Source organism: Rhipicephalus microplus, chromosome 6 (assembly GCF_043290135.1).
Source record: "Rhipicephalus microplus isolate Deutch F79 chromosome 6, USDA_Rmic, whole genome shotgun sequence".
NCBI lineage: Eukaryota > Metazoa > Arthropoda > Arachnida > Ixodida > Ixodidae > Rhipicephalus > Rhipicephalus microplus.
In genome coordinates this window covers 117,211,403-117,228,298 of record NC_134705.1, presented here as the reverse complement: position 1 = coordinate 117,228,298, position 16,896 = coordinate 117,211,403, and the positions used below count along the sequence as shown (strand labels likewise).

The 16,896-nt window shown below is 43.6% G+C and overlaps 1 protein-coding gene across 1 annotated transcript in view; it reads left to right on the top strand.

The window, feature by feature from the left end:
• The window catches only part of LOC142765996 (uncharacterized), a 28,142-nt gene extending 20,405 nt beyond the window's left edge, over nt 1-7,737 (top strand). The window contains exons 6-8 of the mRNA XM_075867806.1: nt 4,100-4,273; nt 5,327-5,434; nt 7,618-7,737. Coding sequence (XP_075723921.1) covers nt 4,100-4,273; nt 5,327-5,434; nt 7,618-7,737 — 402 coding nt within the window. The remainder of the gene's footprint in view (nt 1-4,099; nt 4,274-5,326; nt 5,435-7,617) is intronic.
• Nucleotides 7,738-16,896: the final 9,159 nt, after the last annotated feature.

The following is a 16,896-nucleotide window of genomic DNA, read 5'->3' as shown; positions in this document are numbered from 1 at the left end:
AAACCATTCCGAAATGTTCGATAAATCGGTCATCGCGTCATTTTGTAAATCTGCTAAGGAGTGTCCTGTGAAAACTAAAACAGTGTCGTCCGCGTACATCAGTGCCCTTGACCTTTGTAGGGATCGCGGGACATCATTAATATAAAGAGAGAACAATATAGGGCCCAAAACTGAACCCTGTGGCACCCCGCATTTAATATAACCGTAGGATGATTTGATGTCACCAATGACTACCTTTCTGCGTTTGATGAAAAACTTTGTAAATTAAGCTTGATTATATCTAGTTCTAGCTTTAAATCCGGTAAGACTTCTCTTTGAAGTTTAGTTGAGCTTGGAAATTCACCCAGGTTTAGAGTCGCAACCATCCTTTTTCCTTTTTTGCCTTCTATGTCTGTACATGGTCGTCCTTTATGAAAGGGAACACGCGAACGCGTGGCCGGCACTCTGCGGAGGCTGCCTGCAGCACCTTCAACCGACAAGTGAAGAAAGAACGTTCGCTTTTGGCGTCCTCTATTGCCAAGCAATGTAACGAGTCATGGCCAGTAGACAAGCGCTGCTAGATTACGTTCCCTTTCTCCGCGCGTGGTGAGTGATATCGGGCGATTACTGCTGCTTGCGCCGTAGCCGTGCACAGCATTTGATATTTGATACGTTGGCAGTGGACTACGCTAGGCGTGAGCAGAGAGCGAGTGCAATCTCGCAGCGCTTGTCTACCCGTCATAACTCGCTATTATTATTTTTAGGGGTGAAACAGGGAAGTTTATTGCAAACAGGTACAACATTTCAGGTGAGTACAACCATCTGGTGTAACAAAATTACTTGAAAAACCTACTTTTGGCGGCACCCGTTCGTCCCTCGTGGCCGCAGTAGTAGTGTGTAACAAGTATAACATTTTGACCTCCGAGGTGGTGCCGGTGAGAGATTTCTTCTCTGCGTTGTTTATCAATAAGAGATAGTGCTCAATGTACATGCCAATGGCTGCTCAGGGGGAATGAGAGACAGGAGAATTCAGCTCTTAGTTAACGCGCACGCTGCGAATTGTTTTATTGTTCAACAACGCATAGAAGACAAGAAAGGTTTGCAACGTTATACTCGCTAGGCGTAGCCTGCTAGGTTTTACAAATGTTTAACGAGCGTCGGGCCGCAGTGCCATGAATACAGTGAACTAGTATATACCATAAACTTGAGGTGGTTAAAGGTGGGAAGTAGACACGAAGCGCAAGCCGTGAGAAAGTGTGCGTGTGCCTCCTCTTGTTGAGTTTTTGGAATGTCCGCTGGATGGCGGTGCTTCTATATGAGGAATATATGATGAAAAGATGCGAAATTGTGGTACTTGGAGGGTTGAATAGGTGGATGAACGGACACAGAGACAGATGCAGGATGGACGCACGGATGTCTGCACGGACGAATGGACGCATGGACGGACGCAGGAGCGGATGCATGGATGAAAGCAGTGATGGACGCACAAATGAACGTGCGGACGCACGAACAGACGCACGCACTGACGGGCGGCTGGACGCACGGGTGGCCACACAGACGCACGCACAGATGGACGGATTCAAGAACGAACATATGGACGGATGCTTCGCCTCACTATCCATCATTCCCTCCGCGGATATGCTGTTAATTTTTTGCCAAGAGATGACGCTGAAAACGAACGGGTTTTCTTTTGCTGTCGGTATATGGTGCCGTAGGCAGCCGCCGCAGAGCGCCGGCCACGCGTTCGCGTGTTCTCTTTCATAAAAAACGACAGTGTACAACTGTTTGTCTTACCAAAAAAAAAAAAAGAAGTAATTAGACAGCCAATTTTTTAAACAGTGTTCTTCAGCAGCGATTTGAATTCAATCAAAGAATAATAAGATATTCGACATGATTCAATTTGAGCTTATTTATTTAAGTTCGCTTTTTTTATGTTAGCAATGAGCTGTTGATTCCCTTGAATTTACTAGTGTTCGCAGGACAGGTGGCGACATCCTACGCCGAGGTTTTTCCACATGTTACATCTGTCATCCGAAAATAGATGTATTGAAGCGCTGTCTGTCCGTAGGGCCCCTTATTCTTTCATTAATTGATCATTATATACGAAACTTCAAGTCAATGCTGTGCCATGCCTTGTTACAGCGCCTGATCTTCTCATTTATTTTAGAGAAAGTAGCAGCAAAAGGCGAAATCACTCGTGGTAGAAAAGCTGTAATTGCTCTGTGACGTTTGACAATGAATTGAGTGCCGCCTAAAGCATAAATACTACTGTACACGCAATTAGAAAACGTGCAAGAAGCAGCAATTCACAGGTGTAGCAGAATAAGTGTACCTTTAAGAAGGCAAATGTGGCGTACTGGTATTTCAACAACATATCTAAAACGTTTTTATTACCCCAGACAAAGAGCCTACAATGAATTTAGGAGCAGTACGCATAGCTGTCAGTGTACCGGTAAACAATCAACTTATTACGGAAAAAGTTTGATTTTGTTTTTTCTTAGGGTACACTAAAATACATCATGCAAAATTTTATAAATTACCTCGGGCAGAAAACCGTCATAAAATTGAGGTGCATTAAGCATAACTCCTCTTAACTAAAACAGCGTTCCAGTAAACACTAAACTTATGAGACCAGAAAGTTTGATTCCGGTTTTGTATTTTTTTTCTTCTCATTTTTGTTACAAAGCTGGAAAGAACGGAATGTGCTTAAATCAGGAGCATGACGAATCGTTATTATTCATTGGTTATTCAGATCTTACTTTTCTGTATTGTAGTTAGAGGATGCTCAGTGTGCTCAGTGCATGTTTTCGATGTGTCAATAGCGGCGTTCTTTGTTGATCTCGTAATCTGTCAAACACGCTCTCTCTCTCTCTCACACACACGCACACGCGCACGCGAACGCGCGCACACACACACACACACACACGCGCGCGCCCGCACGCACGCACGCACACGAACACAAACAAACAAACAAACAAACAAACAAACGAACTCAAGCGTTCCTTCCGATAGCACTTCTAGGTTGACAAATATGCTGTTATTTCTTTCTTCTTTCCTACCATCGCAATGACAAACAGCTACGACGTGGATATCCTGATCGCGGTTACCAGTTAAGAGGGTCAGATAAGAGACAAGGTCTGCTACGCCGCACCGACGAGCGTTTGAACACTACAAACACCAACTTCTCCTCTATCGTGAGTACCCGCCAAATTTGCCTTGCCGCCGATGAATACCAACAAAAAACCCTACGTTTAGCATATAATGTGTTTGAGAGTCGTATTACGCCTGTTTATTCTGTGAATTATCGCCAAGAATAAATAGTACCTACGGCACACGCACTATCCAGCGCACGTTGAAGATCGCACTGTTCACTTTCAGGATGGGGTATTCATGATCTTTTTTTGTTTTTATTTTTTGAGCGAAGACGAGCAAACGCACACTGGTAGGCGAAACTAGACAAGTGGCAATGGTTTCCCCTCAAGCGCACAATGGTCTATGTGATGAAACACGCAATGCCTTAAACGGTAGATCGAAGAGGCCACGTTTTTCGGCCTCTGCCTATGATTGTACACTTTTGTAGCTCTGAATTTTTATAAGTTTTTATGTTGCTAGTTTTATTGAGGGGAAAGTAGGCTGGGCTCACCATGTTTCCATATTGCCACCATTGATGAACGAGCCAATGTGGCTCATACTCGTTTTGGGGCCGCGAAGAAGAAGAGAACATTTTGGTTGCTCTGGTTTAGGTGAACTCCTGGCTGTAGGTCTTGTTTTGCTCGTGACATTACTGATGGAGGTGCTGGGTAGACCTGAATAAGAGCAACCAAAATGTTCTCTTCTTCTTCGTGGCCCCAAAACGAGTATGAGTCACAGGGGCTCGTTCATCAATGGTGGCATTATGTTCTTATACAAAGTTCAGTACAGCGGAAAAAAAATATTTGAGAACAACAATCCTGGCACTCGAATATCTTTTGGTATTCGTGGATAATACGGTTCCCAGGCGATCTCCAATTATTCTTCTTTTGTGCGAGTACCTTCCTTACACACATTCTAACGAGTTCTGCCACCAACGCGGGTTCCAGTTCCAAGGATACTGTCAGCTTGGACATTATCGCCTTCGCAGGAGAGGCATTCCAAGCTGCTCCTCGACTCGCAGCATTACCCGAGAAGCAGTCTGTACGTGGGCCTTTCGTTCGAGATGGGGGTCAATCTGTATCAGCTGACGCATAATGATACTGCAATAGAGGATGCTCCATTTGCTCCGTGTGATCAGTACACGCAAGTCGCATATGAGCAGGTAAGTGTAAAGAGCCTGCTTGACCCGGTCGAGCCACTGATGGCATATGAAAGCGCTGTAATAGTAAAGCGATCCCCACATATGTTATAGTTTGACCAGTTCGCATGACGTATGCTCAGTCATATATCGCTATAATATAAAACGCAGCAGTGTAAACTGGTCCGGTTTAGTGGAGTCCCTTTTCGAGGCTTTCACGTAGCGTGTGAGCAGGAGCAGGCCTGCTTTAGGAGGAGGCACTTTCGTGAAATTGAAAGGGTTGAGCTTTGCCCGTATAGTTTATTGAAGTAGGGAGCAAGTGTACCAATACTATGCCGTTGAAATCTTGCCATACATAAAATGAATATCGGAATTTGCACGTTTCGATACTGTCTGTTATGTTCTCAGTACAGTGAAGCCACTCTGTATAAATGCCAGCGTAGTAGTTGTCGTGCAGTGAAGATTGATAATGGCGCTATCTATCGGCTACGCTGAAATAGCTCAGCGAAATTTCGTAATGCCAAGCATCTTCCACAAAAAAGAACCGCCATCGTGAGCCCGCTCGCATCGAGATGCCACACCGAAAATTAACACCCACTTCTGAAAAAGAAAACTTCTGCCGACAGACAAAAACATTTTTCGACGCCGCACCGTGTTGAATTTCGCACAGGACAAGGTTGTTCTTTTTTTTCAATGCGAAATTCTTTGCGATTTATTTTGAAGTTTAGTGCTGAAATCGAGTAGGCGACGTCCGTTCATTTCACATATTAATGTAGAGTTTGATTGACAAGAAGCAAAACTAATTATTGCCAACAACGTTGACATAAATGTCGAATAAAAGCGCATCACGGGCTCCTCCTTAGACAGAGTAGGCACTTTGTTTCTTGTTATCATGTTTTGACACGCTGGATTTTCCGCCGCCCTATGCGTTTTTTTTTTCGCTTGAACCGATGTTGCACAGAACGCCAAAAAAGTTGCGCGTTTCCGATTGGCGTTAAACGCATCGTCACTGTTTAAATTGGCGTCAGCTAATGCCACCGAGTCGGTGAATAAATATCTCTATACCTGTACACGCAGGTCTGCGATCCACACGTGAGATTGAAAACTCTTAACAACGTCGTTGAATCGGGAGTCATCTCTAACTATGTCTTCTTCTATGACAGCTGGGATACCATAAAAAGGAAGGTGAGTCTGCGAACATATGCAGACGTTTTTGGATCATGCGCTGATGGATCTTTTTTTATGCTGCTTAATTTAGATATTTCAAGATGAAGATTACTAAGTCAGTAATATGGTGACTTTGTTTTTTGAGATATTTTTCGAAAAATGAAATGTATACATGCAGCTAAGAAGATGAAAGAGCAAAAAAATTGGTTATCTGAATGTTCACTAATAATTCCAACTGTTTAAATTAACACCGGAAAATCATTGTGTTGCAAAAAAGATTCTGCTTTTTTAACGCTATGTTCGCATGTAGAAGAGTTTCGAGAATGCCACAAAAGATTGTGATAATTTTTTCGCAACGCAAACCACCTTTTTGCACAGTAGTGGCTCAAATGCAATAGTTACCGGTGACATGGCAGGTGCGGATGCGGCACATAAACTTTGAGAAATTACAGGAAGTGTCACAGTCATCTTAAACATGCTCTCGATAAATTAAATAAATGGGTATAAATATGCTTTCTGACAATAATATCTCATATGGGGAAATTCGCTAACACTGGATCACTGCAACTGCTGGATTTTACTCCACGCATAAAATTCTCTATTTAAAAATTGGACGCTGCTAAACCAGTATACTTGAGTCATCGCTCCAAGGATGAAATGACCAGATCATGTTATGCGTCCGCTTGTGACAAAAGCGGTAATGACCTTTGAAAACACTGCTCTCGAGATTTGGACAAAGGCTGCATTTGCTGAACAGAATATTTACTTCCGAAAAGGCAATTAGGCGACAGAAAAGCAGCCTAAGAACAAGCGCACTTTTTAGTAGTTTGTACACTTTCGTACTAAGGAAGTTTGAAATTAAACTGGTGTCAGTATTGTCATTTATTAGACCAAGCCTGATAGCAGCGAGGGCTTAGATATAGACCATTTTACGAATGTGTTTGTGGGCCGCCATAGTGGCTTGTTAACCTAAGTGTTTTGTATGTTGAACACCTCAACGAACATTGTTAGAATAGGCGCATACGCACAGAAACAGTTGGGTTCGTGCATATGATGTTTCATGGGCTTATTAATTCCCGTCGCGATGTGCAAAAACACGAAAACATGGGCTTAAGAGCCTAATATGGTGGCGCCCATTTGCCTTGCGGAAAATAGTCTACACAGTTACATGCCCAGACACTGCCAGGACTGCGAGCCTGAACAAGGCTCGCAGTCCAGGCAGCGTCTGGGCATGTAACCTATAAGAAAGAATCGTTCATTCATTGATTTTTCATTTCATTTCACTTTATTTCCAATTCCAACATGATAGATCAAAAAACTGTTTGGACCCATAGCCAAATGCTAGAATAGGGTCCAATGATGCGATACAAGATGGCACAGTATCCAAACGATAGCACAAAGCAACAATAGTGGGTACGTCCCAATGAATAAAGGGGAAGAGGACGCACGCTGTCGCCTTGCTTTCAGGGTCCCTGTTATTTACACTCCTTTCGATCCCTACAGTATTTGCGATGAAGGCGAAAATGCTCGAGACCCGGGAACTATGGGGACCTTATATAAAACAGCTGGTGACCGATATTTCCAGGTCCCAGCACTGTACGCAGCCTCTTAGAATAATTTTTGGGTGACATTGACAGCCAGCAATTCCATTACAATATTTATGCTTTTGTTTTGACTCATTGTCAAGGTAGTTCATTTCACGACAGGTGTTCCCTGCAGTAGAGTGTAGTGGTGGTAGAATAATATATGACGGTATTTTACTCCAGTAATATTTCCAGTGATTGCGATCACTCTATATAGTATAGAAAGAGAGCTCTGTTTATATATTTATTCATTCTACTTTCAGCAAGGATATGTTTACTGTTTATTTTATTCAAAGTACGCATTTTTGTATTATGATTGCATTATAGCGAGATGTGTTTACATTTTCGCGTTATCTACTCACCATTATTTCTGACACTGGAATCCGTGTAGAATAATATGTACTGTTGAACTTTCCGCTTATATTGTACACTGATGTGTTCGTTTTGCTTTGCTCCCGATGTGGCTCCACTTTTGTAGTCAGGCAATTACTCAGCCTTACACGGCAATTTCGTATCAAATGTAAGTTTGAATAAACGAAGCGTTACTTACCTAAACCTTACTAACATAAAAATGGTTTATTACATGTTGACTGCTTCTGTTGCGACTTCTTGTTACAGGTTGATGCTGTGTTGAGCCTAAAATTGCCACCAAAGATCGCCTGGCTCTTGTACAACACTCACTTCTCTATGACTCCCGGAACGTGCATTTCGAGCTTCGACAGGGAGCGGAAGCTGTGAGACTACCTGGCCAGCAAATAATAAACATTAACCGCGGAAGTCCCCGTAATGGCACGTATCAATATAAGGTTTACGATGAATGTGCTTTTGGTGCTGTGTAAGTGATGTGTGAGCGCGACGTTCATAGCCCCTAGATATTTCCCCTTTACCTAAGTAAGCACCAACAACGGCATTTTCTCTCAGCCCTCTCTCACACACAGCCAGCCTCTGCCACAATTATTTGTCTAACTATGTCTAAGTACATTAGCGACGCATACTTAAGTAAATGAGATGTGCCTTTCTCCTCCGGTGAGCATACGAATCGATTCACCAGGTGCTGCCAAAGGCTTAAGACGACCATGATTGCCGAAAATGAGCGTTAGGCAATGAGATTCTTCTGAGGTTCCTCGATGGTTGTCGGTACTAAAGAAAGAACAGGGAAAAATGTAGGCACTTTAGTGGCGTCTTATTTCGTGGCAGCTGCTTTTCATGAAACCCCTTTTGGAGGGTGGCATCGATTAATCGCATCTTTCGTCTTCTCTCTGGCGCTCGTCAGAGTTTCAGTCAACTGGCAGGCGCACTTCCAGGCCACCGACCCGCGTCTATAGTCAGCGTCAAGAATCTAAAAGAATTGAATGCTAAAAATAGATAACTTCAGTGGTTTATGTATAGAACTCTTTTTTTCTTTTTGTGTGTTTATTATGTTTATTTAAGGTTCTTCTTTTAGAAATATAACAACTTTAAATTATTTCCTATATTACCTAATTAATCCGACCCTCCCTTTCAACAAGTGAAATAATTTAAAAAGCAAGGCACCGTCCCATTCTTGGCCTATCCCCCTAGGCGGGCTGCGCCAAGGTGTTGAGAAACCAACCAACCAACCAACACCCAAAGTTTGAGCTTCACTCAGCGGCACAGTAATGCGTTTTGGGTTTGCATCGTGTCTATCTTGTGTTCGTTCAAGCTTATCAAGCGATACATTTTACAAAGGTTACGAAATAAAGCATCGATGTTAAATAATGTATTAGGAGCGCTATTATCGATTGCGTGGCTTCTCAGGAAGATATGAAGCGGTATACAACGTTTACCGTTGAGAAAAATAAAGAATGGCGAATCGTCAACAAAGAGCTTTCTCTTTATGAACACACGCGGCCGCCATTGCTCGTCAGAATTGATCCTCGAGACCCCTTCAGATCTTAAGCCTGTTCGGGAGCAGACAGACTCACAAAGTAAAGGAGAATCGTGAGTATCACAGGTCACTGTGCTTCCACAGGTTTACCCCAGTATTCTTAAGCTATGCAGAGAAGCGTTGGTATCAACTGGCACTTCAGATATGTAGAGTTTAGGTAATAAAACCGTTCCAGATGCGGAACTGTTAGCCTCAATATATGGTGGGGCACAACACATCCTTGTCGTACGTCGGTGTTCAAGTATATTTTGAGAAGTGTGAGGTTTGTATATTTTATCACTCTGTGCTAAGCTGGTGGAATCTTGAGCCGAAGGTCACGCCAGCTTATGATCTGAGATACCCTCTACATCTTGGCACCAGGTAATGGCTTGTTTTTTGTAACAGATTGTCGCTGAATATTCTCGGGATGGCATTCGGTTGTCCACCACGTACACACAATCTATAGACCTCCAGAAAATCAAAGCACTACCGCGGAGGTGTTTTAGACTTGGTTATCTCTATTAACTTGAGTAGTAGCTGCGGATGCCACCTTTGTGGTGCAGGTTGTTTCAAGTGGAGTCGTGCCAGTTTCAATGGTATGCGGCAAACTACCATGACGGCTGCCTTACTTGATTCGGCAACCTTGTTGTAGACTGCCTCACTACGTTAGTCAAAGTATTTTCAAAGCTGTCGAGTTCTTAGCTCATCTTCTCGTTAGGTAGTACAATTTGCCAAGGGGTTTCGCATTGTGGCAGATCGTTGCGTCGTTGTTCCCTCGTTGTCGTAGAAATGACCTCCGGCCCAGTTTGTTCAAGAACACTTAAGCAAACTGGGCATACTGAACATACATGAATTAAGACATTGCCGCTTGGTTTTGAGACACATCTCTCACTAATAACACTACCTTTTCACTCACCTTACACGACTAGCAAAAAAGTTTGCTTCATATATTCCAACATGTTAAATACAGAAATAATAGGATAAGGAGAAGGTAGGGTTCACAAACACTCTGTGATCAAATTAACACATTATTGAAACAAGAATATTTGAACAGAAAAAATATTCACAAATTTCAAAATATTGATGACCTCCAAAATTTACTATGGAGCATGTTAGCAATAGCAATAAAAGGATCAAGACAATCTATAGTTGACAAATGCTATACTACCAAATTAAAAAAACTTTCGAACAACAAATGTATAAAAGGAAGAACTGCTAGTCAGTAAAAATGGAGTGATGATAAATTATATACTTTTTTATAGCTATTTGGTGTTGCTGTGAGTATTGCGTTTTGTTTGTGTTCAGGGATTTTTGTTTGCGGCGATGATAATACGTCGGCTATTCTATGTTGATCAAAATTGTACTCGCTCTTTTATTTTAACGCGTTAAACGGGTAGCTATGCAAAAGTTCCGGCATAGGTATCGGTGTGGTTATTTGTGAGTGAAAAAGATACCTTGCGTGACCAAAAAATCAAGAATGATTCAAATAAAATTATTAAAGTGTATGTGGTAGAGGGAGACATGGGTATTTGCGCGGAAAGCGGGTGTTCTACCACACAGCCATGCCTCTGCTTGTGAAAAACCCTACTGCACCTTTAAGGCCACGTAGTTGGTGCAAGCAAGAAAAACTTGTGTGTTCAAACTGTGGCGGCGACCACCCAGCTAGCTACGGCCGATGTCCAGCACGAACAGCTGCGCAGCGAAGAAATAAGACCTTTGTCCTCGGCCCGAAGACTGTGAACGAACCATCACTCACAAAGAAGACGTCCGGCGCGCCACAACATGGCGGTTCGGATAACGAGTACGCAGGAAATTTTCCGCTCCTAAATCCGACAAGAGCTGGTACTGAGTCAACGCAAGTGCTCAACGCTGGTGAGAAATGTATCACGAAAGAGTCCGCCAAGCGCAACTACGCTGATGCACTGAGCCCATCTCAAGTGCCATCTGGAAGCCAACAGCAAGAAAACCTCGAGCACGTTATTCGCGCTCTGTTCACAGCACTACGTTCGCACGTCGCTAAGATGCCTGCGAGTTCAACGAAGGATATGTTGGAAGCAGTCCTGGCTCTAGAGTCAGTGTTACTTTGCTCTGCTTCCACAAACTTACAGTAGAATAATGGCACTGTCTCGCCCACCTGGTCTATTTCGTCCTTCAAAAGTGCCCTTAATAATGCAATGGAACTGCGCCGGTCTTCTAAAATGCCTGTGCAAACTCAACCTTTTCCTGCGCGACATTCCAATACCGATTCTAGCCCTCTCCGAAGCTGGTCTACCGAATGCAAGGACGCTCCCAGGGTACACCCGACACGGCAACCCGAGCATAACGTCGTTTGCAAATGGAAGCGCAATGATATACATAAGGCGGGAAATACCTCACGTCACCTTACCAGTGCAAGACCTCTGTTCCAACTCACTGGAAGTCGCTGCTGTGCAAGTGTGCCTGGGAAACCGAAAACGGAGTGTGGTATCGGTGTACATAAGCCCATGAAAAAAGGTCTCTATGGAGACTTTCCTAAAGGACCTCTGCACTCGATGTCCCGCTCATCGAATAATCTGTGGTAATTTTAGCGCGCACCATCCACTCTGGGGAGATAAGAGTGTGGATTTTCGAGGCAAGGAACTTCTAGCAGCTGCAGATGCTGCCGACTTATGTGTGGCGAACAATGGTAAACCTACATTTTTCAGGCCACCAGATTCATGGAGTGCAATAGACCTTGTACTTCACTCCACGGACCTTCTGGTATCATCGACCACGGCTCCAGACAAGATGGGCAGCGACCATTTTCCCATCTTCACCAATATCCTGGGATTTCGAACTGCTGGTCGACAATTCTGCAATGTAACACGCTGGGACACCTATAGAGAAGTGTTGGACAAATCCACTGGTGAGCTGTTCGCAGATATGTTGCAAAGCAAGCGATCAGCAACTTCATTGCTGAAACTGCCCGACCATTTTCCTGCTCCTGACTTGAAATTGAAGAACCTCTGCGCAGCACGTAGACGAGCGGAGCGGAAAATATTAAGAACAAAAGGAAATCCGTCTGCGAAAACCGAATATAACAGGATAAATGCTGCGATTCGTCGCCATACAAACAAATTAAGACGAAATCAATGGGCCGCTTTCTTTGAGAGTTCATCAACGTTTACGCCCTTGACAAAGATATGGGCAGTAATAAATAGTGTTTCTGGGAAGATCCGAACACACAGACCTACCAAGGGACAGGCCTACCAAGCCATGGGTGTGTCGGGAAATGCTCTTCGGTTCGTACATGAATTTCTCAGAGACCGCTGTGTTCGTGTTAAGCTTGGAAATGTAACGAGCGAAGAGAGACGCATTCCCCTCGGCGTCCCACAAGGAAGGGTTCTATCTCCCTTGCTTTTAACGCTGCCATGGCCAGGCTTCGCGACACTCTGCACTCAGCCATGAAAGCAGTTAAAATATCCATCTACGCCGATGACATCTGCATTTGGATCTCAGGGTACCAGCACAAGCGTTTGGCCCGGATAGCACAGAGCGCTATTTCAATCATTGAGCGTCACTTGTTGACACTTGGCCTATCTTTATCAGCGGAAAAGTCGGCCTTCATGCTCTTCCCGGAAGCGCGACGGAAGTCAACACGTCTGTCGCTGAATATTCGAGGCCACTCAATTTGTTGTGCAACAAGTGTCCGTTTCCTGGGCATTACCATCGACAACAAGCTATTATGGCGACGTGCGGTTGATGGTATAGTCACTGCATCAGTGCAAAGGATCAACGCTCTTCGTCGCATGGCAGGGGTCCGTTGGGGCAACAATCCTATGTCCATGCTTAAATTGAATGATGCGCTTATAACAAGCCGCATTCTTTATCAGCTGCCCCTGATATCACCATCACCAAGCCAGTTTGAACGCCTAGAGGCAGTGCACAGAGAGGGTCTTCGCTTGGCGATGGGAGTCCCTCAGGCGGCTTCAAACACGAAGGTCACCAATGAAGCCGAGTCTCTTCCGCTCCACAGTTTGATGCGCAAAGAGCAGCGATTATCCGCACCTTGCGAAAAGGCTGTCATAGGCACCGGACAGTTGATGACATCATCTTTCCTAAAGGACCCACGGCAACTAGGAGGAACGTGCAACGAACTTTGTTGGTCTTCCTGCGAGACACTGGGCTGTCTGACACGTGGTGACATTTTCTAAATTCAGGAGATGCTCAGGCGAAACAATTGCCGGCCATGCAGGCCAGGCTAACCCCGCCTGCTGCAACACCACCACCACCACCACCACCACCACCACTTGGTGCAAGCAAGTTCGAAAAGGTTTCATACACCAAGTGTTTGAGGTACGCACTAGGGACAGAATATCGCTATCGCTTTCAACTCTTAAAGGGTTTCCCGATTTTTCTGCATGTTTTTTATGTAAGCTTCTGGCCACTTTCAATTTTTTTTGCAAGTGCCTCTCAGTGGGCGGTTGTTGTTACAGGCACAATGACGCACTCAGGTGCCAACGTCTATTGTCCTCTTTCCGAAGTGTGACCTCGCTTATACTTGAATAATATAATTAAGTTGAATTTTATTGCGAACATTGTGGGAGAATGACCGAAGCGAATGAGCTTTTCTGTGCACTCTTTCGTCAGGGATAGCCGATCCTTCTGCCAAAGAAGCATCGCTGCTGCAAGCTTTTCTAAAGCGTTGTTCACACCACGCACTTCTCCTTTTTCATTTGTTGCATTGAGCTGTATACCTAGGACAATGAAGTTTCTTAGGAAAATGTGTAGAGGCGAAACTGGCTTTGTGAGCTCAGCCACGCTGGTGAATGCTAGGATCTGTCGGATTCCAACTTGGCTTGAACTGCCATCGTTCGCGAGGAACCCGAACGCGTATATAATCGAAAGGCATGCCGCGCCCCTATTGGCTGAAAGTGATCACGTGTTCTACGCGTGTTTCCAGTATTCACGTTGTTTTTCAAGCTAGTTGGCGGCGCCTATAAACGCCGCAGTGAGGACGCCCAAAAGTTTGGCTTTTCGAACAAGTGTTGCTCAAACGGGTGGTGTTCTTACGCAACTGTGTAAGAACACCACCCATTTGGGTGGTGTTCTTACACAGTTTTTACACAGACATTTGGGCTGCCGGGCGGCACTTACAACTTCAGATGCTACCTACGTTTTAACTTGAGTAGTTGTTTCATTTCTATAACTCTTGCTGCGGTCTTCTGTTCCAGGCGCAAGGCACCTTAGTCGTCATCTTAGAAGATTATTGTGTCCCAGATTAAGGTGTATCAGATTGTTACTGCTTGACGAAAACAGTTCAAGTGGACTCATTGTATGCGTCCCTGAGTTTGCTTTCCAGTTTCGTCGAGGTGGTCACCTACGAGGGTGGCATGCCTGGAAGTGCGTACATGAGTCAAATGTTAGGGAAGGTGAATGAAATGCTGATGCCATAGCTTCCCTGGCTTGATTATTTGTTGATTTTATTAGGCGTGCAACTAAGCGATATATGAATCCATCAAGTCTGATTGACCTTTATAGGTGCGCCTACGAATTAAGTGTGGAGGAGGCAATCGCTGGTCTGAAGAAGAAAATTGTATTCTGATTACTTCTTTCAAAGTGTGCTACAGCAGTATAGGCATCGCAAACTACCAATTTCAGCATAGGTACCACTGAAAAGAGGCGGCTAATTGCATTGTGAGCGTTGCGTCCACTGTTTTGTTTTAATCGGTGCATCTGTAAAAGTACACAATATAAAATGGTCCTTTCAGTGACAAGTTTTCCACTATCCTCAATGTCATTGCCAGGAATATTAATGTTCAAGATTTTATTACCTTTGTTATTATAAGATATATTTTCAAAAACACCACGCCAGCCAATTTCCCGCATCCCTCACGACAAAGTTACGTTTCGTTTTTTAACCCGAAATGGGGAATTCCTTTCCAGTTGAACTTTTTGGAGTACGTTTAAACAGCAAAAATAATGAGATATGGTACGCCTGTGAGAAACACGCAGCACAGTTACAGCCGAAACTGGAGGAACAACATGTTGAAGTTTGCCGTGAACGCTCATGGGATGGAATACTACAAGTACAGGCAAGCAAGATATCCAATGCCGTAAATAATCATATTTTAGTGAAGTATGGTAGTACCCACTGTGTTATTACTCGTGAGGCTGCGGAGAAGTGAGGCACCTGCTAGACAACTGCAATGTGCTATAGGCGTTTGTTTTTGTTGTTGTTCACCTATGATAGTGGCGCATACCCACAATGAGCGATTGGCCAAAAATCGAGTGGGTTTAAAAATTACTGTTCAGATTGGGAATAATGGAGGTAAAACAGAAAGATTACTGATAACCTAGTAAAGTGTGGTGCGTAATGTAATGCATACAAATATTTACATAAACAAATTTATTCTTAGAATAGAAGAATAACTTGATTTCATACGTATATAATTATGTGGACATGTTAGGATAATAGAACTGGTTAATTAGTCAACCTATTAGTTTTATCAATACAGTCCCGGACGGCCGCGCATACTGTCGCGTTAGAGAAACCAGAAATAGAAGCTCCAAAAGACAAAATGACAGACACAGATAAGTGCATACCAATACCACGTAAAAGTATTTTCGTAATGTGTTAAACCACCTGCAGGTCAAAAAGAAATGGTCTATTTTTTCCAGTTCATCACAGAATGCACACAGTGGCGAAGGTGCCTGAGCAGACCTGTGTTTACAGAAATTCAGATATTGTACGCGGCAACGCAGCCTTTTGATAGCTACTTCTTGTTTACGAGTGCGGCAAAAGTCTTTTCGCCAGGTATATAATAAATGGCTATATTCTGTAGAGCTTGTTAGTGCTGAACCTTTAAAGACTTCCATAAGCGTACGTCTGCGGAACCGAGCAGCAGTCACATAAGCGATGATGGACAGTGCGGTAGATTCGGTTCGCTGACCGACGACTTAGCTATGGAATCGGCTATTTCATTTAGAAATAAACGTTTATGTCCAGGCACTCAAACTAATGCTAATTTTCTCAAATGCGCAAGTACTAGTGCATGGAACGCCTTTGATACTTGATTATCAGCCCCAACAGAAAGTGCCGCTCAGAGAGATAGGGAATCTGTTATTATGACAGCTGATGTGATTGCTGTATCTAACTTGTGTAAGGCAAGCACTACTGCCAGAAATTCAGCCACAGAAACAGCTATGAAATCGGGAAGTCGAAAGGAATATATAAAATCCAAAATCGGCCTGAAAATACCAACCCCTGATTTTTCATCATATTGCGATGCGTCTGTAGCAATAATAACGTTCGTTGTAATACTGCGCAGGTGATCTGGTAGTAAACCATCCAAAATATTATGGGGACAAAATACGGCAATATTAGGAAAAATGCCGTCAAATGGCATTTCTACCGGGGCTGAATTATCAGGACTTGGCATTATGTCGCATATACAACAGTTTAGAGGCTCCAGTAAATGTTGCACAAATATAATTTGTGGGGTGTGAAATCGCGGCGATCTAGCACCAAAAAATAATTCCGGGGTGGAAATAAAGGCTGTTTTTGAATGTCGTAATGGTGATTCATAAATTCTTAAGAATGTCTGACCAGTCAGAAGGCGAATTCTACAAGAAAGTGGAGGGAACATTGATTCCAGATACAACACATTGTTAGCAACTGTTTTGGGAGGGCCAAGGCATAAGCGCAAAGCTTCTTTTTCCAGAATAACTAGAAACCTAAACTTGTTAGCTGGAACTCCAGAAAAAAGTACACAACCAATTTCGAAAATAGGACGAACGTACTTGCAATATATCATTACTAATATATCACTTCTCATACCTATGTGGTAGTTGTTTAACCTACGTAATATGGCAATGGCCCGCACACCTTTTCCGGCGATATATTTGATATGAGGTCACCAGTTAAGCGATGTGGGATAAATTACTCCCAGGTATTTAACAGATTCCACCTGTGGTATATCCTCATGATGGTAAGACAGAGAGATGTTCACAGGGTATTGCAGCGGGAAGACAAGAAGGGCACATTTACTCGG